This window comes from Microdochium trichocladiopsis (assembly GCF_020744255.1).
Source record: "Microdochium trichocladiopsis strain MPI-CAGE-CH-0230 chromosome Unknown B0I36scaffold_9, whole genome shotgun sequence".
In the NCBI taxonomy this organism is placed as follows: Eukaryota; Fungi; Ascomycota; class Sordariomycetes; order Xylariales; family Microdochiaceae; genus Microdochium; species Microdochium trichocladiopsis.
Window position 1 is genome coordinate 2,098,559 of NW_025763552.1, and position 22,174 is coordinate 2,120,732.

Consider the following 22,174-nt stretch of genomic DNA (forward strand, 5'->3'; position numbering starts at 1 on the left):
AGTTTTCGCTCTTCGCCATCATGTTCGACATTGCCCAGGACGCCCCCATGGTGATGCACATGGTCTTGTCGCTGGGCATGCGGGCGATGGACCTGCGCCGGCCGTCTAGGCAGCAGCAGCAGCAACATCAGCAGTCGTATGGCGGAAATAGTAGTAGTATGGGTGGTGGTGGTGGTGCTGGCGGTAGAGGAGGCAACATGCCAGCCAACCGGACGCCATTATACCACTACTCCGCCGCGCTGCGCTCCATGGCCGACACGGTCTCGGCTACCGACGGGAATACGGACCCTCCGCCGCCGGGTCAGGATATGGACGCCATCCTGACGGCGCTGTGGCTCATGTGCATCTACGAGCAGCAGTTTGGCGACTCCAGGTGTCTGGGATATGCGAACCACTTGATGGGCGCGGCGTCGTTCCTGCAGCACCAGCAGCGGAGCTTGCGGAGGCTCAAGCCTCCCCTGACGCCGAGGATGGTTGTGGATGACGATAGCGATGATGATAGTGAGGAAGAGGAGGACGGGGACGAGGATGAGGATGATGACGGCGACGGCGACGGCGACGAGTCGGGAACTAGGGATGGAGAGGGGAATGAAACGGAGGACGACCAAGAGGTGGAAACAGAGGCAGAGGAGTCAGACGAAGAGCAGGAGCCGACAGCATTGGCGAGACACAACACCGCACAGGGGAAGGAACCCAGGCTGTCCGTCTTTTCGGCGCGCATCCTCGTCTGGCTGTCCCTGCACGACTCCGCTGCCGCTTCGAGCGGCCTGGGCGGACACTTGAACACGATGATGTATCGCATTCTAGGCAGCCAGGACGGCGAAAGTAGTTCACATATCAACAGATCGTCAGGGGCGGCCTCGCCAATGACGAGATCACCGCCGCCGGCACCGTGGGTCCCAGTCACACCACCCGTCAACCCGACCGATACCTTCCGTGACCTCTACCGCTACTCGAACCCTCTGTACCGGAGCATGTGGGGTGACGCCTACCCGCAGGCCGAGCTGCTCGACGACGTCGAGAACCGCGCCATCTTTGGGTTCCTGGCCAACACGAACCAGCTGCGTTTCCTTGTCGCTCAGCTCGCCGACGAAGCCGCTGGCAGTGGTGGTGGCGACGCCCCTAAAAGCGGCAGCAGCAGCACACCCAGCTTCGCGACCCGTGCGGCCCAGGTTGACGCCGAGATCCGGCGCGTGGGGTACGAGAGCACCGAGCTGCTCGAGGTGGCGTGTGGCTTGTCGCCCGAGACGGACAACTCGCACCGGCTGGTCGCGAATATCCGGACCATCGTGCCGCTGTACCACGCCGTCATTCTTGATTACTTGCGAGTGGTAGAGCTCTACAGCGGCGGTGGCGGCGGCGTCCGGAGTAAAAAGGCTGCCAGGGCAAGGGGCGCCGTGGGAGGGAAGAGCAAGCCGAACAGGACCAAGACAGCAGGAGGAAGAGGAGGAGCAGCACCAGCAAAGGCTCGAATAGCAGCACAGCGCCGCCGCGAGCGTGCCATCGCGGCGACGATGAATCTCGCGTACCAGACGTACCGGCACGGCGGGGACGAGCTGCTGACCAAGATTGCGTGGCCGCTGTTCATGGTCGCGATCGAGGAGGACCCTCTACCAATACACGGTGCCGGCGTCGGACATGATCAGAACCCCCGCCAACCCCAACATAGAGAGTGGATCCTCCAGCGCTTTGAAGCTTTCGGCGCGTACGGGGATAACTTTGTGCGGGCGGCGCGGTTCCTCAGGGAGAGGATGCTGCCGCTGCAGGATCAGCTGGGGCAGCGGGGGGTCGATTGGCGGGCCGTGATGAGAGAGGGAGACATCTTCATCCTGGGCATCTGACTGTCATATCTGACATGGGACAAGACGAGGTGTGGAGCCGGGAAGGATGAGATGTTGTAATGAATCGAGAATAATGTAAGAAATAGAACAATAGACAAAGATGGCGACATTAACTATATCTACGCGTGTCATATAGTGAGAGTAATGCACTTGGAGTCAAGAACGGGAATCAGAAAAGCCAGTCCTCTCTCGTCATGTTATCGATGTGCTGTTGATATCCAGTGGGGGTCTCAGCCCCCAGAGTCAAGCCCATACATGCCACAATCCGTGTGTGACACGCTGTCGCCCATCCCCAGCGATCGACACATACCAGGACAGCTGCGCTGATTGGTCTAGATACCCGAGACGCCATTTAGTGGTTGGTGTGATGGACGGCCTACATGATGACCACAACGATGATCTCGTTGTATATCGGGTCAGGAAACGTCAGCATGAGCATGCCCGAAGTGCTATTTGATCTGAAGAGTGTTATTGAGTAGTCTAGATGGAAGCATTATGGGTGATCTTTAAGACCCCGCTACGCTGCTCGGTCATCTCCGTCCTTCGCTATGACCAAGAGGATGTCTCAAAGAGATCCGACACGACCACCCACCTGAAAGAAAGGGAAACAAAAATCAAGGCTCGTCGTTGTACACCACCTTGTTTGATCCGTCACGGACTTGAACCGCAGACCTTCAGTGTGTTAGACTGACGTGATAACCAACTACACCAACGGACCCGAGAGGAAGCGGATGCTCGCATCTGATTGGTTGAAGGCTGCAGCCCGTTAAGAAGTGTCAACTGCGTGGATACGATCGTGGTCCCTTGGTGGAGCTGATGGGGCCAGCCGCAACGCAAGGGCTTTGTTCGGCCCGACCGAGCAAATTCTGGGACTTGGCAAACTCACCGCAAACAAGGAAATTTTCTGCGAGTGGCGAGGGTCGAACTGAGTTTGCCCAGGAAAAACATCACCGACAGTACAATGTGGGCAGCTGATGCCTGTTGTCCGAATGCAGCCGAGATGGCCAGTTCGTCCTCCAAACTTTGGGCTTTGTGTCCGTGAACGGGCCTCAGCCCTGTACAGGGTCCTTTTGTTCTCTAAAGTCGAGCGCAAGCTGTCCCGTCCCTCTTGGGCACGGGATTATCGTTCTCCGATGGTGTTGTTTCACCACGCGGTCTAGGCCGAAGCCACCCGCTTTCTGCAGCAGTCTCAGAGGTCCACCGACAGTTTGCAGACTGAGCACAAACGGCATCGCGATGCTCCAGGATCTCAAGTTCACAGCAGGCCTCCATGTACTTCTCTAGTCAATTCCAGGCTCTGGCCGGGCAAGCCGAAACCTCGAGGACCTTACACAATATCGTCATTAGTTTGAGGTGTGGCGCATGGCCATGAATGACTCCCCGCCGGATCGTGCCGGCTCCAAGGAAGCCACATGGCGGCAGAGGTCTGGCCAAGCCACATGGTCCAGCAATTGCTGATGTCCGGAGCCACCAGTGGACAAAGGCGAGGCTGCTCAAAGCCGACGGGATTCCCTCACGATCTGTCAACAGAAGGGCTCGATCCAGAGGATTTGTACGAACTTGTCAATCGGCTTGGCTATCACCTGTACTCGAGATAAACTACGCATGGCAAAGAAGTATAGCTGTGTTGAGTAATCCAGCTTCGTCACGCGACGTATGAGAGACCTGCACCAAGTCCTAGGTTGAGCTTAGCCAGCCAAAGGAATGACGCCTCCATCCTGACTCTCGGGGTCTTCATAGACTCCGTCAGACAGTCTCTAAACGATCTCGCGTCTGCCACGATGGCCATGTGTTGGTCTAGAACCTGGTGGTTGGGACAGGACAGCAAGCCGTTGACACAACTCTGCGATAGCGACAAATTTAGAGACATGGACCTGGGTGTCATCAGGCGGATTAGATGAAGGGTGTTGGCAGGCGGGACGTCCAAGACCTGGTTTCAGGCCCAAGAATGACACGCGGCTGCCAGGGCGCCTGCCACGGCGGCGGTGGCTAAAACGTGGGCATCCCAAGCAGCGATTGCTGTGGCAGTCGTGAAAGGCCATATGGCCACAGTGCAAAGAATGTATGGTGTGTGTAGGTGAGGCAGGGTGGGACATGTATGACTTTGGTGGCCTGCGGAGCACGTTCGAGCTGCCCTTCGTGAACGACTGGGCGAAGAGCCGCGGCAGGACACCGCAGAGCCATGCTATACTGCATGGTTGCTAAGGACGCCAGTAGTGACAGCCTCAGTATCATAGCCAGTCTGGGGCGGGCCGAGGCGAGGTATAGGGGTGTTCTTCCGCTCCTCGCGGGATCATTACTTTTCTTTTTGTCGGCAACCGCCTGGCGTTCTCAAAGCATCATGCGATTTCCTCATTGGGCACTAGCACTTCCGTCCGTCAATTACACAACAGAGGGATGACGTCAGAGGCTGCTATCCTCGCCCGGCTATTGGCAAAGCCGCTCCTCCCTGTTGTCATCTGACTCCACCAGGGAGACAAAGCGACCAAATGGCGGTGCGGAGCCGACGAGGAGGGAGGCCGCACGGGACAAGCTCATGCAATGTCGAATCATGCGACAGGAAAGAGAGACATACCCACTCGCTATGAAGATATGCTCCTCCCTGACTGGCACACGCGTCTCAGACTTTCGGAGGAATCATTGGCGGGAGTCAAATGTGCCAAGCTGTCAGATTTACGGTTTTAGAGATGCGGGAGTATCCGCATCCAGTGTCTGCCTGCGCCACGGAGGCTTTTTTTTGCGTGATAGGCCACGCTTGCCGTGTGGTCCTTAGTAAGATACATCAGTGCCTGAGCCAGCGGCTCTTGTCTGACAGGCGCACGGGGGTTGGCCGGGGGATCGGCATCCGATCTTGATAGGAAGGAACAAAGTTTACCGACAAGATCAAAAGTACCTCTCAAAGGCACCAATTCTTATCCTTAAATGTCGGACTATCAAGTAGTGTGCATCATCTCTTACTATTGACCTCGATCTGCACAAAACAATGAGATCGAGTTAGATCTCGAGTCAAAATGCAAACTGCTCCTCAACGATAGTACCGGGGCGATATTCCCTTATTTCCGAGAGTTGGTCCCACGGGCACGGGCACGCCACTGGCTGGTTGCATCAAGCCCCGATGGAAACTTCCGGGAATCTATCGAGCTCTGGCCAACTTTGTAGTTGCTGCGGTGGGTGTCGCACCAAGCACATACTGGTTAGTCTTCCATAGAGTCAAGTCATGAAGTTCATGACCCTCTGAACAAAGAAACGTACGCGTAAAGCTTCCGGCCGTGGAAGACGTCATTTGAGTTGCGAGCAAGGAGACGGTGAGATTCTTGGCACGAGAAGCGCATAATAACCTCACGCCGGTACACCTTACACCACAGTCAGTCGACAGATCTCGACTCTAGCCGGCCAAAGTTTTGCACGAGGCAAGTATTTCCTGCGCAGAAGCCATGAACGTCGACTTGCAGCCATAACGGCCTGGACGCAGTCTCAAGAAGCCCCACCCCTACTCTTCGTGGCATGTTAAGTGTGAGACATTGGCCAACCACATCTCCACATGTGTGTTGACGAACGGTAGCGGCTCGTGCCTCAACAAGCCTCGGGTTCTTCAAACACCCCGATGTGTCTTGCGTAGTGTTCGGCGCATGTCTTGGGGTGCCTCGAGTTGGGCCCCCTATGCATCTGGCCAGCCTGTGAGATCCGTAATGACGAATAGTAGGAACTTTGGCAGGAGGGCGAAGAGCATCGTGCTCAGGATCAGCAGGTAACCTCGAAATATAGGCAGGCTAGTCTAAATATATAATGGGGTATCCCGCCGCTCCCTGTTCGACAGTCCGGACCAGCCAGCCCTGAACAATCTGACAACGGCACACCGTCATTCGCGCTTCCTTCTCATCCGCTAGAGACCCTTTCAGCACCTCTGACCTTCCCAGAAGCACAGCTTCCGCGATCGCCTCTTCTTCACAATGAAGTTCTTTAGCATCCTGACCTTTGCTGCGGCAGTAGCCGCCACGCCGATGCCTGGCCTCGAGCTCAGCGTCGAGCAGCCCAAGGATCTTGCTGTCCGCCAGGCGAACCTTGCCACGGTCGTGCAGACCACGGTCCAGACAGTCAGCCAGACAATTAACACGAGTCTGGACGCCATCAGTACGTCCTAACATACCCCTCAAACATCGCGGACAGGCAACGCAACTTCCTGTGTCTCTGTGTCCCTTGCCGCCACGTATACTGACTGGTTCCACTACCCAAATGCAGCCACTGCCATCTACCAAGCCGGGGGCAACATCACCGTCCAAGTCCAAACCATCATTGAGGCGAACCTCCAAGCCATCGCGGATGCTCTCGGCACTGGTGCCAACGCCATCACCGCCGCCATCGCCGCCGCGGGCGGCAACATCGGCGCCATCGTCACGGGCTACGGACTCGTCCAGGTCGGGCAGCTTCTCAATGCTACCAACCAGCTCGTCGCTCTCCTCACCAACCTGGGCGTCAAGCTCTCCGTCATTGTCGAAAACCTCGAAGGCGTCCCGCCGGCCGTGCTCGCGGCGCTTCAGGCCGAGCTGCAGGCCATCAACGACGCCATCAGCCCCTTTGTCGGCCCCGTCGGCCTCGTTATCAATGCCGTGCGCGCCGTCAGCCTCACGGGCAGCCTGCTGCTGACCGGCTTCAATGCCCTTGTGCCGGGTCTGTTGAACATCATCTTTAGCCTGCTTGGCGGGATCTAAATGGGGCCTCACAACTAGCGCTTGACATCGCCCTCGGTGAACGTCAGAGAGGGTTCAGATTGTGGTAACCTGTACTAAACCTCGGATGAGTGGGTCGCGGATGACGGGGTTGGATACACGTCGGGAGTCGTGGTGTTTGATGGTCTCACCAGGTTTCAATTGAAGAGCATGCGGACTTTGGGTTTCTCCGTCCTGTTCCAGGCTAGAAGGATAATGAGTTTACGACATTTCATGTTGACGGTCCTTTTCTACGATTGGTATTTGAGATATGAATCTACAATATTTCGCAATCTCTATCGGACTTGACGCCTCACTTCATCCTACCCATGACATACTCAAACCCTCGCCTCAGCAAGCCCAATCTCCTCATATGTTCCTCGTCTCCTAATATCCCCCAGACCACTCCTTCCGCCTCCCTTGCCAGCATTGCTACCTTCCCTCCGCCGCCTTGCAGCACCACCGCAGCACGCCACTTTCCTCCACACCATGCCAAACAACCCCGGCATGTCGTCCTCCACCCCGGCCGCCGCGCTCAGTGCTTTTCCCGGGTGCACGACGGCAAAGGCCAGCAGCGCGAGCGCCATGGGCAGCGCCTCGAGGGCGTACAGGTACGTCTCGCTCGTGGTGAGACTGTTGACGGTGCTGCCGGAGCTCATCTCGACGAAGCGGTACACTATGCGGAGCGTGATCATGGCGAGGGCAAAGTACAGGGCGCCCAGCAGCGCGCGCCATGAGTCCAGAGCGGGTAGGAAGATCCCGGCGGCCCTGCTGCGCTGCGGACTCGCCTCGATTTTGTCCGCTGCCCCGGAGTGAGGATAAGAGAACGAAGATGGCAAGGCTCCGCGCCGCTCATCCCGCGCGACCTCGATGTGGAACCGCACCGCCAGGCCCAGGAACACCACGATGAAGAACTGCTGCAGGCCGATGCCGCCCATGTAGATGTGGATGGCGCGCAGCTGCTCGTCTGGAGGCGCCATGGGCCCCGCGGTGACGCCGCCGACAAACTGCACCACGAAGGCGACCACGTCGAGCGTGACGAAGAGCGCCGAGAAGACATACGCGGGGATGCCGAGCAGGGAGTGCGTCGCGGGGCGGTAGGCGTGTATCAGGCGGCCGAGGACAATGTAGGCAAAAGCGTTTATCCCTGGATGGCGCAGTATTCCGTTAGCTTGAGTTCTGAAGTTCTTCTCTTTCAAGTATCTGGATGGCCGCCCGGATACTTACACAACGGCGCGAGCAGGATAAAGATTTGCGTCATGAGATACAAGCCCGTGACGTCCTGGGCCTTGGTGCTCGCCGTGCGGAACACGAAACCGAGAAACTCCCACGCGCACGCCATGACGAGGATCCAGCACCACCCCTTCCTGTACTGCAGGAACGCCTTCCAGACATGGACGCCAGTCAGGATGCCAAAAGCGACGGCCGCTACGACTGCCGCAACGAAGGACGGATAGTACTTGTACAGCGCCCCGCAGGTCCCCGGTGGGAGGTACCCGTTGGCATCGGGCGTGATGGTACGAATGCAGGTCGGAATGACGATGTCGATGGTCTTGTCGGGCATGGTGACATGGGCGTTTGTGAAGCCCGTGATGGTGATGTGGCTGGTTGTGTAGAATGTGCCTGTGGGGACAGGGGTTGTTGTCGGTGGTGGCGTCGATGATGGCATCACGCCGCCGTCTGTGGGAGTTGCATGATCATCTTTCCGGACCAAGTAGTCATTGGCAGGAAGAGCCGTCGCCGTGACTGCTTGGAAATCCAGAGCCTGAGGAGCGGCCACTGGTGAAAAGATGTGGCCAGTCGCGAGGGAGCCGCTGAGAGCAAGCACGAGAAGTGGATTGGAATGCGGTTGGCGCATCTTGTGGTTGGTCTTGCGTAGTTTGAAGGCTGTAGGATGGGAATTACACTGGTTAGAACATAGACCTTCGTGTAGACATGATGCCGAGCACACTATATATTCTAGAATTGCCATGCGATATATTGTCTTTAGCTACATCTCGCACTTCTGACTTCGAGCAATGCAGCAATGCCTCACAATAATGTGAGTGCCTGGCGGCTCGTTCAGGGGTCCGGTCCACTGAGCTTGGGGGGCTGTGGGTCCGATGCGAGCGAACTAATCACATCGTCTTGGGCTGCGACACTTGAAGGCCCTGCCCATCGCTTCATGGCCCGGGGAAAGAGGCCAAGCTTTCTGGGAGAAACCATGCCCAAGGCGCAGGGCAATGCGAAAGTCTCTGGGACCGATATCCACTGTAGTTATGCGTGGTGGAGAAGCCGGCCATTGACAACAAGAAGCACCGTCTTCATGTGATCTCGCGCCGGCCGGCTTAATCGTCAACGACACACCTGCTTTGGTGGATGACAACGCTGTATCGCATGATCTTGCACGCACATCAGCCTAGTGGAAGACATGTGCCTATCCTATCGGCAGTTGCTATGCGATTCCTGCTGCCCACGCACTTCTGGATGCTGTTTGGTACTCTTCTCTATTTTTGGAGGCGCAGGCTTTGGAACCAGGCAACACTGTCAGCTTCTGCCCCACAAGGCTAGATCTGTCCTGTCCTTGGGGCTGTGCCTGTCTTGACCGGGCACCACCAAGGGCCGGCTAGTGGGGGCGAGTCCGAGCAGTCTGCCTCTCCTTCTGCCACCAAAGTGTGGCCAGCGCGTCCAGCAATCGTAGGCACCCATGTTCGCTGTCTGTAAGCCAATTGCGTCCGACCTGGAGCTTTCTCCGCCCATGGCTCTGCCTTGGTGTCCTGGTGCCGCCATACTGCAGAGGCTTCTGACTGTGTACGACGGCTTTGACCAACCTCGGACCTCAATGCATACACAAACTACCTTTTGTCGATTGATTTTACAAGCCGCGCTCCTTTTCCAGGTCCCTCCGAGACCAGATGACTTGCAACTGCATGACTCAGAATGACTCGACGGTGCCTTAAAAGCTTCTGTATGTGGGCGTCGGCATTGACCAATTATCTATGTAGGCGTTGGTATTGACCAATTATCTATGCGTTTCTCACTGAAATCTGCCATTCACTGCTTTTTTAGGCCCCTCTGAAGCCATCTCAGAGTACGCTGGATGACTCAGCGGTGCCTCCCCCAATGTGGACGAGTCCGGCGTGCTCGGCGAAGTTCATGTCAGCCACTTTGGTTGCGTGGACGGCACAAACAGCGGGGCGGCGACGCGGCAATAAGCTCCGAACGAGGCTCATCGGCCGGACGCGAATGTCAACCATAATTTGAGGTGCGGCGCCGGCAATGCATGCGTGACGGCAGAAAGGATATAAGTGCCAAAGACTTTCCGAGAAGTGCATCATAGCCTGTTTGCTGTCTGTTATGTCCAGCTCAGGACTCTTCTACTTATCCGGACTTAGAGGACATAAGCGCAACACAGACCCCAGCCCGCCGCAATCGCCGACTTGCAGAACTCTTGGCCCGCGAATTCGTCCTCACGGCATATCATTAAAGAACGTGGGATTTCGTCAACTGCTTTTCGACTCGAGATGTCATCATCATACGTTTCACTAGCAAACCCGACTTCCACTGCGATCGGTAACCACACAAACATGGCATTCCGCGTCTCATACTGGGTAAAGACCCTCCTTGGATCTCCCCGCACCACTCACATGCAAACAGCAAGACTGACACACAGCCCGTCCTCCACCACAGGTGATCCCCATATTCTCAGGCCTCTCCTGGCTCGTCACCCTGCTCGCCCTCCTCCTGTACTGGATCGTTGCAACCTCCTCGACGCACTACTCCTCCATGAGCCCCGAGCAGACCATCGCATTCATCTCGGACGTCGGCGCGTCGACCCTCAAGCCGCTCTTCGTGACGGGCTGCATCCTCACCAGCGTCCTCCTCGACGCCTCGTTCCTCTGCGACTGGTTTCTGAGGCGCAGGGGCCGGCTCCTGCCCAACGAGACGCGCACGGAGCGCGTGCTGTCCGGCCTCACCGTCGCCTTCGCGGTGGTCGGCATGGTCGGGCTGTGCTGCCTCGCCGGGTTCGACACGGCCAGGTTTCCCAGGCTGCACCTGGTCTTTTTGTTCTTTTTCATCGTCGGGTATCTGATTTCTGCCGTGTGCATCTGCGCGCAATACCGGCGGCTGGGGAAGCGTAAGTCTCTCGGGCGCGGGCGTGCCTCCTGTCAAAGCAAATCCCGTGGCATGATAGTTGGCTAATGTGTTTACGAGAGCTGCAGGGTACCTTGAAAACCCACTCCTCCGGACGTCCTACCGCATCAAGCTCGCCTTCGTGGTCGTCGAGTTCCTCCTCGCGGTCACGTTCGTCGCGCTGCTGGTCCGCGGCGGCGAGTACTACAACCGCGCTGCGGTCGTGGAGTGGGTCCTCGCGCTCGTCTTCTCGTTCTACGCCTTCTCCTTCGCGATCGACCTGTACCCGGCGGCCGAGACCTCGACGCGTCGGCAGCAGCGGCAGAGTGTGACGGACAAGAATGGGGTGGCAGAGCCGGAATATACTGTGGCCGGCGGGGCAGAGCTGGGCCGGGCCGACGAGGAGATGGCGATGCGGTCTGCGAGGGTTGGCGGGGAGGATGGTACCAGGCTGCTTTGAGGTATTGTCTGGGCTGGCAGTGGTAGGGCAATCTGTCCTGGGGCTTGATGCCACTCGTTGTCTTTGCGTTTTTTGGCTTTGAATTCTGCGCGCGTACTTCCCTCCCTTTATGTCTCTTCATAGCGCCGGCGTTGTATGGGCATTGGATATAGATCACTTATAGAGTTTGCATTTAGTCACACCAAACGTCCCGTCACGAGGCCAATCCAGGCAATTATGATCACCAGAGGCTCCTTGGCGGCCAAATGTTCGATTTAGCCCCAGTGTGCATGCTACAACTGCCATACATGCTCCCCATACCTTCCATTCTCCCATCATACCTCGCCCTTTTCAACAATCTGGACCTCTGGCCCCTCGATCTTTTTCACCTTTCTCCCTTCCCACCATGACATGAGGCCCGAGAACATGCCCGTTGCGCATCCGAGCGCGATGAATGTGCCCGTGGCCCAGGACTATTCATGAGAGACAAAAAATGAGTGTTAGTCAGCCATCCTTACGCCGTCGCCGCCCAGAAAATCGGGTTCCATCAGAAGCCGCAGGCCTGTTCTGGAGCAGCTGCCTCTCAGATACATGCTGTTGAGCTTCGCAGCCCCGACCGCACAGAGAGTAAACAAGACTTACCGGCCGATTGAACCGATTGTACCCCCACATAAAGTAGCACAGCACGACCTGGAACCCGGTGTTCATCACCATCATCATGATGGTGAAGAGCAGCTTCCACAGCGCCGTGGGCGGGGCCGTCTGGCCCGTAAACGTCATCGACCTGGCCGCCAGCCGGGGCTCAAAGTCCAGCTCCTCCTGCTCATCCTCCTCGTCGTGGTCATGGTGGCGCTGAGTGCCGTGGCCGAGCTCAATGTCGCCGCCGTTGTCGTCGTGGTCGCGGAACCGGTCGTGGTCCGTGGTGGGCACGTTGCTGTACTTTGCTGTCGTCGTCGTCGTCGTCGTCGATTGGCCTGCGGTATTACTCCCCATCGATGCGGCAGCACCATCGCCCCTAGCACCACTACCATTGGCCGCGGCGCCGTCTGTGACGGCCCACCGCGGCGGGCGGAACCAACCCTTGTTCTGCCTCGCAAGGCGCTGCATCGCGTCGGCGTCCCGGAAGCGCGTGGCCCGCACGAAAAAGTACAGGTCGCGGAAGCGCCACGGCGCGAGGCCCAGGCCGGTGACGCAGAACAGGGCGTTGAGAATCTGCGAGTCGATCTCGAGCCAGATCTTGCGCGGGGAGTAGTCGTCGTCGGCGTTGGGCACCGCCATGGCGGGGGCAGCGTTGAGGAGGAGGAAGAAGAGCATGGCCTGGGAGGAGTTGAGGTTAGTGTTTTTAGGATTTCGAGCACGAAGAGGGAGTCATCTCAACGGCGGAGAGTGATGCGTGGCCGCCAGAAAAGACTTACACCCCAGGCCTAGAAGAGTGAGAAGAATGTTAGCCGTCAAACCAGCAGAAGCAGCAGCACGAACGCAGCAAGACCGGGGCCAGACATACCACAATGTTCAGGCCGTATATAGTGATGCAGAAGCCGGCAAACGTGGTGAAGAACTTCCAGAACGCGAGCAGCCCGTTGCGGACCGTGGGCCCCCACTTCTCGAGCCTCTCGTGCTTGTGCTTGTCCTTGAGCGTCTGCCGCCTCTTGAGTCCCCTGAACCGGTGCCCGTGGCGGCGGCCCTTCCTGTCATCGCGGCCGCTGTCGGGCACCGTGGTCACCGCCTCCAAGCCATTCCCGGTCCTCCCAGATGAAGACGCCGGCCGGGAGGTGGGTGGCTTTCCCTGGTGGTCACCATCTTCGTCCTCGCGTACCTCCGCCAGCACAGTCCCCGTCCCCGTGTCCCGTCGCGTCAGCCCACCACCACCACCCATGAGCGAGCCCCTCCTCCCCGCCGCCGCCATCGACAAGTTTGTGTTTGACCGTACCAGCACGAGCTCGCCGTCGTCCTCCTCGGCCACGATGCGCGCCGAGTGGCCCTGGCTGTTGAACTCGATGTTGAGCCCGCCAGACTCGGTGCCACGCAGCTCTGCGAGGTTGGGCGCTTGGGCGATGGCGGTGCCGGTGGCTTGCCACATGCCCAGCTGCGGGTTCGTGTTCATGATGCTGACGGACGCGCGCCGGACCAGCTCCCCGATGATGGCGCCCGGGCCGGCCGGCCCTGGCCCGGAAGGACCGGAGCTGTGGTTGTGCGCGTGAATATCATGGTGGGCGCTGTGGTCTATTGCGGATGGAGCTGCTGCTGCTGCTGCTGCGGTTGTTGGATTGGCCACAGTCGTGGCGCGGGCGCGGCTCATGGTTCTCTGCTGGTGAGAGTCCGGATATGTGCGTGAGTGTGTTCCTATGTGTTGAGCAGGTTGTGAGGGCGTTGTTGAAATGGGAGATATCGCCCGTGCCGAGGCCCTGGTGCCTAGCGTGCGCCACTCCCTCGCGCTCTCCGGCGGTCGTCGCGTCGTCTGCGCCCCCCTTGCACTGCTATGCGTGCCTAGTGCTGTGTGTATTGGGCGCCCACTGTTACTGCTGCCCTCGGTGCGTGCGACGATCTGAGCCCTCGACTGTGTTTCCCCCGGCTGCGAAGAATGCGCGCGCTGTTGACTGCCCTCCCACCAGGATTGGGAGCGACGTGTGTGGGTAATTCATTGACAGAGCAGCCAGCAGCAGAAATTAGGTTTTCTGGGTGCCTCCGCTCGCCCGCATGGGAGCTAGTCGAGGACGAAGGATGTAAGCTCACCTCGATGGGTCCAGAGGATCCAAAGGTCACAGCTCGCATGCGGCCTAACGCTGGTTGTTATTTTCGGCCCTGCAAAGCGCGGGGAGCCCCCTGTGCAGTGCATAACACGCCAGAGGGGGGTCCCATGGCTCAGTCTGTATCCCGAGCAGTTTGGATAGTACTAGGGAGAACTAGCCTGCATTTTTTACCCTGAGTCGTCAGATCTACTGCAGGGCCACCTGGTTTTCTAGGACAGTAGGGTGGTGCTCCTGTTGTGTCCTTTACTGTGCACTTCAACCCGCGTTGTGTCTTCTCCAGGTACGACAAGAACACGAGACCTCCAGATCTGTCGGTCGGCATGCTTCGGGGCCGGGGCCCCCACTCCGACCTCGTATCGGAGCTCTTTTTGGGGCGAATCAGGGGATGGTTGCTGACTCAATGGCTTGTTTCGCGAACCATTTCAGACTACGAGGACAGCAACAATTGGATTCCCTTTTACGACGTCTTCTCCCTCCTCAACACACCAACATTGATCACCACTACGAGCACGTCTGTCCGCCCCGATGCCGGAACAACAAGGGACAGAACAACGACAACCGCGGTCCCGCGTGCTCACACGCCGCGCCCTCGGCGCCGTGGCAGTATGCTGCACGATCCTCACGACCCTCTCCCTGCTCGCGACGCTGTCGGCCGGCGGGATGGAAATCGACGGCGACTGCATGGACTCCCCGGGCCCCAGCAGCGGCGGCGGCGGAGGAGGCTGCCTACTCTTCCAGTCCCTCGCACCGCTGCACTTTAGCGGCATCCTGCCTATCGCCGACGACATCAATAACAACAGCACCACTACCAACATCTCCACTCCCAGCACAGACGGGCGGCCGAGATACCAGGTCACAATGTACTTCTTCCAGAACGCATTCTCCTTCCACTGGCCCGCCGCGCCGACCTGGGACACGGCAGCCGGCATCATCCACAATGTCGACCGCGGGCTGTACCCGTCCTCGCCCGCGCTGCGGCTCCCCTCGGACCTCGCCGCCGTCGCGCGCCGCATGCGTCTCCCGCACGCGGACTACGAGTGTCTCGAGGATCACCACTTTGGCGGGGGTGGCAGGCAGATCCGTGCCGCAACGGACGGAGAAGCAGGGGAAGCAGCGGCAGCGGCGTGCGCGAATCCGTTCTTGGAGATGTGGCGGGTGCTCAGTAGGCCGGAGGCGCAGCGGGAGGGCGGCGCCGGGGGCGTGTTCCACGCCATGGTGTCGAGTATCCTGTTCTTGTTCGCGGGGCTGGTGATCGTCACTCTGCCTCTGTATGAGTGGATCATGAGGATGGGACTGCCGGGTCTGTTCGCGTGGAAGGAGCAGGTGGAGGAAGAGGAGCGGATCAGGCTAAGGGGAAACCGGCAGCCGACGAGCGCTAGGCCCGCGGGCGGCGATGGCGGCGAAGCAGAGGAGGAGGATGACGAGGATCAAGACGCGGCCGGGCGGGAGTGTACGTGCCCGCCCCCGATGCGCAAGATGGGCCTCTGTCTCTGCTACAGACTTCGCACAGGACTCGCCAAAGCCGGCTCGCCAGCGGGTGTGCGCGACACGGCGAGAGCGTCGATGTTGAGCGTGGCCGGGATATTGTACGCGCTAGGAGCTGTCGCGTTGTTCGTCGAGGCCCGTCTGATCAAGACGTATGTCGATGCTGTGGATGAGGAGATGGCCGCGCAAGGAGGCGGAGGCATGCAGGCCGGTTACGGGGCGGGATTCTTTGTGTCCAGTGCTCTCACGCTGGCTTGCATCGCGGTGGCTGTGGCTTGCCTCGCCATCCGGGCGCGGATGGAGAGGCAGACTGGCCGGATCAGACTTGAAGATTACGAGACTGTTCCTGGGGTGGAGCCCGAGGACGACATCGATGGGACGGACAGTGCTGCAGATGCGGTGGCCAGCAATGAGGGAGAGCGGTAGCATGAGATTTATGACAGAAAATTGCGCAAAGATAGGCCCTAAGCAGGATTTGGGCAGCCTTCAAATTGGAATAGATTGATGCCAACCAGGAGCCACGCCGGGAGCGGAAAACACGCCCGGTGCGGCAGACCTATGCGAGACCTTCCGTTCACCATCAATCTTAGAAGGACTGATGATAGCTATGCGAAACCCAGGCCGGGACTAAATCATGTAAATGCAATACTATACTTTTGTGTGCATAACGCTTTGGGAATGGTGGCACATCTAGGAAGACAATACCACCACCACCTGCAACCCTGAAATCTAAAGAGCTCCAAACCAGTCTCCCGCCAAGACTTTTGATGTCTCCTCTTCTCTTCTGCCTAGCAATCAAACCTTTTATGACAGAGTCTTGACGGGCGTCTTGAGCCCCATATCGCTCGTGTCGTAGCCGTTGAGCTCGAGGTAGTTGCGGAAACGGACGTCCTCGTCCTCAAGGTTCTCCGGGTGCTATCGTGGCGGGGAAACCAGTCAGTACCACATCATCAAGTTGATTCTGAAAATCATGACTCACATTGGGAATCAAAAACCACACAACCAGAGTACCAACAACCGAGATGGCCGACCCGATCAGGAAAACCACCTGCTGGCCTTGAACCGAGCCGTTGTACGACGCCAGACAGGCCGACAGCGCCGTCGTGCCGATCGCGGCGCCCGCCTTGCCCACGGCGGCCGCGAAGCCGAGGAAGTGCCCGCGCAGCGGGGTGGGGAACGACTCGGACGAGACGAGGAAGTTGCAGTCGCCCGGGCCGACGGACAAGAAAGTCTGAAAGAGCGCGTAGAGCACGACGAAGAGCGGGAAGATCTTGTTCAGCTGGATCATGGCGCCGCCGATGACGAAGCCGAAGACGCACACGATGGACCAGCCCAGCGCGTAGGTCTGCCGGCGGCCGATGCGGTCCATGAGCAGCGCGCCGATGAAGGCGCCCGGCAGGGCGAAGAAGTTGACCAGTGCGGACCAGCCGATGCTCTGGATCAGCGTGGACTTGGTGTCGCCCTGGATCCCCGCGACGAGGGTCGGCGCGAGAAGGTTGAACGGGTAGACGACAAAGTCGTAGAGGAACCACGCGCTGCAGCAGCCGAGCAGGGGCTTCCAGTAGAACTTGAGGGCGAGCTTGTAGGGGACCTTGTGCTGGATCGCGTGCTTCTTGTACTGCTCCGAGTCGGCGAGGCGCATGCGGAAGACGAAGATGAAGAGCGGGAGCTGCGAGAGAGGATGGGTCAGAGCTGTGTCGACGTCGTCCCAAAACCTCGAGGGCTACTCACCACAATGCCAATGCCCATGCAGATCCGCCAAACGCCCTCGTGGGCCTCGCCGCCGTACGCAGCGAGCACGATGAGCGACACGATGGACGAGGCAACGAATCCAGAGATGATGGCTGCGTTGGTCGCAACAGCGACAAGCATGCCTCGCCGCTTCTTCATCGCAGGTGTGCTGTCGGCGCACTCGACTGCCTGGCTCGTGCACACGGTGTACTCGCCTCCCGCGCCGACACCAGCGACACCACGACCAATGACCATCATCCATAGCATGCCCTCAATGGTGGCGCCGTGGGCAGCCGTCGCAAGAATGATACCCTAGAGACTGTCAGCTGCTGTGGATGGCTTAGGCGCAAAGACGGGAGAGGGTCATCCTCACAAGAACAAGAAACACGGTGGTCAGGATGATGCCAATGCGACGGCCGAAGCGGTCGATGCACAAGCCGAAGATGATCATGCCAAAGACGTCGCCAATGAGGATCGAGTTGGAGAGACGCGTCTTGACCTCGGTGGTCATCTGCGCCGGGTAGAGCTTGGCCAGCACCGAGTTCATGTAGCCGATGATCTGAATGTTGTAGCCGTCGGAGAAGAGCGCCGCGCCCTGGACGAGGACATCAAGCTTGCCCTTGGGACGGCCCTCGCCATTGCCCTTTGATGGCGCCTCGAGCGAGGACACGTCCTTGGCGTTCGTCTCGACCACGGCCTCGGCCATGGTCTTGCTGGCATGTTCGGTAGAGTTATCCATGGCTGCACAATCAGACGCTGTGGTGTGGTCCCTGGACCGTGGGCGATGAGAGAACGGGCGCAGGAGTTTGTGTGCTGCAGATCGATTCAGCATCCCAACTCGGTGTAACACGGCGGCTGCCAGAGTGGTCTTTATAGCTACAAGCCATGCTGCCAAATAACACTGACTCCCATCATGGAAAAAGCTGCTACTAGATTGTTGCGAAGCCAGCAACGAACTCGTAGTGCAACACGTGTTTGCTTCATCCCGCCCGCCGAATTTCGGAAGACGGCCGACATGGCCTCAGGGTCCCTGTCGTCGGAGCCGGCGCCGAGTAGTGGCACCAGAGACCCGGGCTCGAGGTGTGATGTCGGCTCACTGTCACAGTCTGTGGGGCCGTGACTGATATCGCGCGATAACCCAGGGCGGTGCCTGGCCACTAAAGGCAAGCACGTGCTGGTTCCTGGGAGTCGTGAGATCGGGAGCGGCACCGGCTTGCCGACACCTTCTAGAAATTGGACGTATTTGCGTCAAAATTTCGCAAGAAAGAAAGGCCCAGATGTCCAGGGGTCCAACAAGCCTCTGGCGACAAAGCGAGGCGTTGTCAAGCTTTGTGGAGCCCGGTTAAGGGCCCTAGCCCGGCCGCTTTGCCGACAGGGCACCACGTGCTGGGCGCGAACGGATATCATTGGCGGTGCATAGTCGGGCATTTTCTGAGATGCCGCTGGCACCAGACAGGCATTTGACTGATGGCCTGTGAAGCATGCTCGGCCGAGAAATTTCAATTCCAGGGGCAAGCCGCCCGCCAAGAACCAGATTTGCGGTAATGCAGCGCGTGCTCATTCCCATGACAGCCGCATCTTGGCCATTTGCATGAGAGTCGACCGTCATGGCTGCCTCATTCATGCTGGATGCTGCCTTTGCAGCGGCCACTTTGTCGCTGCGTTTCACCACCGTCCTCTTTGTCCGTCACGTAAGTTTGCACGCGACCCTTTATCAACTGGAAGCGGTAACTGACCAGATCCTGGAAGCATCCGATTGGGCCCAGATATCTTCCCAGAATTTACGCTGCATGTGGTGCATATCTCACTCTCGTTGCTGTCCACTGCTTGTCGTTCATCCGCGGACCCAGTGACAGCAGACCGAACCCCCGAAGGCATCTCTTGGGGATTGCGCTGCTCGGCTGGCTCGATCTCGCAAGACGCCCTATCCTCTCCGCGCTGACCGTCCTTGTCAACGTCCTCTGCCTACTCGCGACTGTGGACTTTATCTATCGTGGCCATATCTTGTACCCCAGCGCCGACAGTAGCTTCTCGCGCCTCGGCTTTGTCTCTGTCTCGTCTGCCAGCATCGCGATCCGTGCACCGAACACAACCGCAGTTGAATTGCAGTATCGTGGCCAGAATGATAAGGGGGAAGGCATCGACTCATGGACAGTCGCGGAGACAATCCGCACATCAGACGAGAGTGACTGGACGGGCATCTTCCACATCAACGGTCTGACGCCAGGCACCGAGTACACCTACCGCACCAACGCGAGCCATGAGGGCACATTCAAGACAAGCCCTTCCACCCTCAAGAAGTTCACGTTCGTCTCCACGAGCTGCATCAAGCCCTTCTACCCGTACAACCCGCTCAACCACGCCCTTCGCATCCCCGGGCTCGAACACCTCGGCCGCTTCGCTTCCCAGCGCACCATCGACTTTGTCCTCTTCCTCGGCGACTTCATCTACATCGATCTTCCCCTGCCGCTGGGGTGGTCGCGCGAGCACTACACCACCCTGTACCGCCAGGTCTACGCGTCGCCGAGCTGGTCCACCGCGGCGCTGCGGAACGTGCCGTGGCTTCACGTCTACGACGACCACGAGATTGTGAATGACTACCACTCGGAGCAGCTGCTCAACAGCACAGCAGCTGGGTCGGCGGCCGCGGCCATTGATTATGACAGCGCGCTGCATCCATATTTCCACTACCAGGGCCACGCGAATCCGCCCTCTTCGGAGAAATTTGGCCAGGGCGAGGCGTACTACACGTTTTCCCATGGAGACGTTGCATTCTTCGTGCTCGACACGCGGCGCTACCGGTCGGCGCCGGACACGCCGGATCGGGTGGGCGAGAAGACGATGCTGGGCGCGAAGCAGCTCGCGGACTTGCGGCGCTGGCTGGAGACGGAGGATAAGTGGAAGGTGGTGGTCAGCAGCGTGCCCTTTACTCGCAACTGGCGCGGCCCGGACGCCGCGGACTCGTGGGCAGGGTATCTGGCCGAGAGGGAGGTCGTGTTTGAGATGATGCGGAAGACGGAGGGCGTAGTGATTCTGAGCGGTGTAAGTCCCGACAGCGTCCTGCAGGGCCCTCGCACAGGTCCCGAACTCATCCTGAGCACCTATGCCATCACGAGAGATACTAACCACCATGCAAACGTATCAGGACCGCCATGAGCACGCCACGACGCTCTTCCCCGCCTCCACCTCTACCGATCCCCGCGGCAAAGACATCATCGAGTTCTCCACCTCGGCGCTGAACCAGTTCTTTGAGCCGTTTAGCCGGCACCACCGGCAGATCGAGGACACCGACGTTGCCATTGCAAACTTCTACAAGGGCAACTCGAAGTTTGCGGCCGTGACGTTCGACACGTCTAACTCCTCGCGGTGGATCACAGACTTTGAGCTGGTGATTGACGGGGTTGTTACTTGGACGTATCAGTGGGTTTTCGTTCGGTAGAATGGGGTTGCAGAGATAGACAAGGTTGATATTGGAGTGGAGCTTTCTTCATTTCTAACAAGAAGAGATCAAGATTCGATTGCTGGCCACAACGAAAGTCCTTGTATCGGCGGCTTGGGGAATTGGGGGGAAGTGGGGAATAGTACCATCGTAAAAACCAGGGGCTCGGACTTTGCTCCGCCCCTGCCTGACAAATCATGCGGCTCAAACGGCACTTCCCAAACGGGACCTGTTTCCCCTTTGGGCCTCAAGACAACCACGGCAGTCTGTCGGCCGCGGTCGAGGGAGGCCCAGGTAGCAGCATTTTATGTCAGCATCGAACCGAGACCTAGTTTCCTCGGTCCCGGAGGTCGCAATCAATACAAGTCTGAGTACCGGATGCCGAGTCCTGGATCTTAGTTCCTGTGAGCACTCGTATCCTTTGATCTGTCATCAGACTATGCCCAGAACGTAAAGATTACTCCATCGGGACGGATGACATCGACTCCAGATTCGTGCCTTGCTAAGCGGCAGGGCATTCACAACGTGACACAAGTTGCGACAATGCCATGAACTTCACCTCAATGCTGTGGCTCTGTCGCTTGGAATATATAATGGGACAGCTCCGTCTGCCAGTCCCAGGTTCTAATAGTTCCAATATGCACGAACAATCACGTCCAACCATAGTCCCATCATCAAGCATCCTTCTACGTAACATGTCTCCTCCGACCAAGCAGCAACAAGGCCGCTCGATCGCCCTCGTAGGCGCAGGCGGCCACATCGGCAAGCCCATCCTGGACGCCCTCCTTGCCCTAGGCATCCACGACATCACCATCCTCACCCGCCCAGACTCCGCGTCCACCGCACCAGCCAACGTCAAGGTCCATCAGACAAACTACACCACCACCGAAGAGCCAGCCCTCGTCGAGATCCTCTCCACCATCGACGTGCTCATCGTGGCGGTCGCTTTCACCGCGTACGCTGTCCAGACCCCGCTCTTTCGCGCCGCCGCCGCCGCAGGGGTCAAGTACATCCTGCCCTGCGAGTTTGGCGGCGACCCGAACGCCAAGCTGCGGCAGCATCTGGACGTCATCTCCGAGAAGGACCAGTACCGCGCGCTCGTGGAGGAGCTGGGTGTCAGCTCGTGGATTGGCGTGGTCTGCGGGCCGTGGTTTGAGTTCACCATCCAGATGGGCGGGCTTGGCGTTGATGTGCGCAGCAAGACTGCGAGTTTGCTGGGGAGTGAGGACAAGGGTTTCGGAGTGCAGAAGGCGAGTGTGACTACCTTCAAGAGGACGGGCGAGATGGTGGCGGGCTTGCTCAGCCTGCCCGAGGAGAAGCTGGCGGCGTACAAGAACCGGTGGGTGTTCTTCTCGTCGTTCACCATCAGTCAGCAGGAGTTGCTGGACAGCGTAAAGAGGGTCACCGGGAGTGGTGAGGGACAGTGGACTATCAAGGAGTGGACCGTAGAGGAACTGCTCGCTACGTCGAAGCAGAAGATGCAGGAGCAGGAGACGTTCATGGAGGGCCGGCTCATGATGCTCCAGCTGGTGTTTGGTGAGGGTCTTGGAGGGGATTTCAGTGCCAAGGTGCTGGACAGCGAGGAGCTTGGGCTCCAGCCGGAAGACTTGGACGAGGTTGTGCGAGGCGTCGTTTGAGACAGCTCGCACTAATTTCGCGTGTTTGACTTG

At 58.7% G+C, this 22,174-nt stretch overlaps 9 protein-coding genes and 1 non-coding gene across 10 annotated transcripts; 6 read left to right on the top strand and 4 right to left on the bottom strand.

The window, feature by feature from the left end:
- Positions 1-219: 219 nt before the first annotated feature.
- Positions 220-1,934, top strand: B0I36DRAFT_332452 (uncharacterized protein). Its single transcript, XM_046155114.1, has one exon. It carries the CDS (start codon positions 249-251, stop codon positions 1,839-1,841), a length of 1,593 nt encoding a protein of 530 aa, XP_046008599.1. The 5' UTR covers positions 220-248; the 3' UTR covers positions 1,842-1,934.
- A 551-nt stretch (positions 1,935-2,485) lies between these two features.
- B0I36DRAFT_t151 lies at positions 2,486-2,559 on the bottom strand. Its single transcript has one exon. It is a non-coding gene; the product is annotated as a tRNA-Val (tRNA).
- Positions 2,560-5,791: 3,232 nt separating this feature from the next.
- B0I36DRAFT_366948 (uncharacterized protein) lies at positions 5,792-6,550 on the top strand (the record flags this gene model as incomplete). Its single annotated transcript, XM_046159384.1, has 2 exons — positions 5,792-5,972; positions 6,081-6,550. The coding sequence occupies 2 exons, from the start codon at positions 5,792-5,794 to the stop codon at positions 6,548-6,550; spliced, it is 651 nt and encodes a 216-aa protein (XP_046008600.1).
- A 482-nt stretch (positions 6,551-7,032) lies between these two features.
- Positions 7,033-8,180, bottom strand: B0I36DRAFT_227468 (RTA1 like protein-domain-containing protein; the record flags this gene model as incomplete). The annotated part of the gene is made up of 3 exons (XM_046149095.1): positions 7,033-7,323; positions 7,414-7,694; positions 7,775-8,180. Coding segments are annotated over 3 exons (978 nt in total), but the record flags the coding sequence as incomplete, so codon positions are not given.
- Positions 8,181-9,983: 1,803 nt separating this feature from the next.
- Positions 9,984-11,120, top strand: B0I36DRAFT_295819 (Frag1/DRAM/Sfk1 family-domain-containing protein; the record flags this gene model as incomplete). Its single annotated transcript, XM_046151871.1, has 3 exons — positions 9,984-10,137; positions 10,217-10,664; positions 10,750-11,120. The coding sequence occupies exons 1-3, from the start codon at positions 10,051-10,053 to the stop codon at positions 11,118-11,120; spliced, it is 906 nt and encodes a 301-aa protein (XP_046008602.1). The 5' UTR covers positions 9,984-10,050.
- A 314-nt stretch (positions 11,121-11,434) lies between these two features.
- On the bottom strand, positions 11,435-13,398 carry B0I36DRAFT_366951 (uncharacterized protein; the record flags this gene model as incomplete). Its single annotated transcript, XM_046159385.1, has 4 exons — positions 11,435-11,572; positions 11,742-12,416; positions 12,515-12,523; positions 12,604-13,398. 4 exons carry the CDS (start codon positions 13,396-13,398, stop codon positions 11,435-11,437), a joined length of 1,617 nt encoding a protein of 538 aa, XP_046008603.1.
- Positions 13,399-14,332: 934 nt separating this feature from the next.
- On the top strand, positions 14,333-15,976 carry B0I36DRAFT_332457 (uncharacterized protein). Its single transcript, XM_046155115.1, has one exon. It carries the CDS (start codon positions 14,375-14,377, stop codon positions 15,758-15,760), a length of 1,386 nt encoding a protein of 461 aa, XP_046008604.1. The 5' UTR covers positions 14,333-14,374; the 3' UTR covers positions 15,761-15,976.
- A 109-nt stretch (positions 15,977-16,085) lies between these two features.
- On the bottom strand, positions 16,086-17,771 carry B0I36DRAFT_295824 (major facilitator superfamily domain-containing protein; the record flags this gene model as incomplete). Its single annotated transcript, XM_046151872.1, has 4 exons — positions 16,086-16,249; positions 16,314-17,003; positions 17,066-17,377; positions 17,439-17,771. 4 exons carry the CDS (start codon positions 17,769-17,771, stop codon positions 16,139-16,141), a joined length of 1,446 nt encoding a protein of 481 aa, XP_046008605.1. The 3' UTR covers positions 16,086-16,138.
- Positions 17,772-18,687: 916 nt separating this feature from the next.
- On the top strand, positions 18,688-20,504 carry B0I36DRAFT_250487 (PhoD-like phosphatase; the record flags this gene model as incomplete). Its single annotated transcript, XM_046150545.1, has 3 exons — positions 18,688-18,756; positions 18,815-20,107; positions 20,211-20,504. The coding sequence occupies 3 exons, from the start codon at positions 18,688-18,690 to the stop codon at positions 20,502-20,504; spliced, it is 1,656 nt and encodes a 551-aa protein (XP_046008606.1).
- Positions 20,505-21,199: 695 nt separating this feature from the next.
- Positions 21,200-22,141, top strand: B0I36DRAFT_366955 (uncharacterized protein; the record flags this gene model as incomplete). Its single annotated transcript, XM_046159386.1, has 1 exon — positions 21,200-22,141. One exon carries the CDS (start codon positions 21,200-21,202, stop codon positions 22,139-22,141), a length of 942 nt encoding a protein of 313 aa, XP_046008607.1.
- Positions 22,142-22,174: the final 33 nt, after the last annotated feature.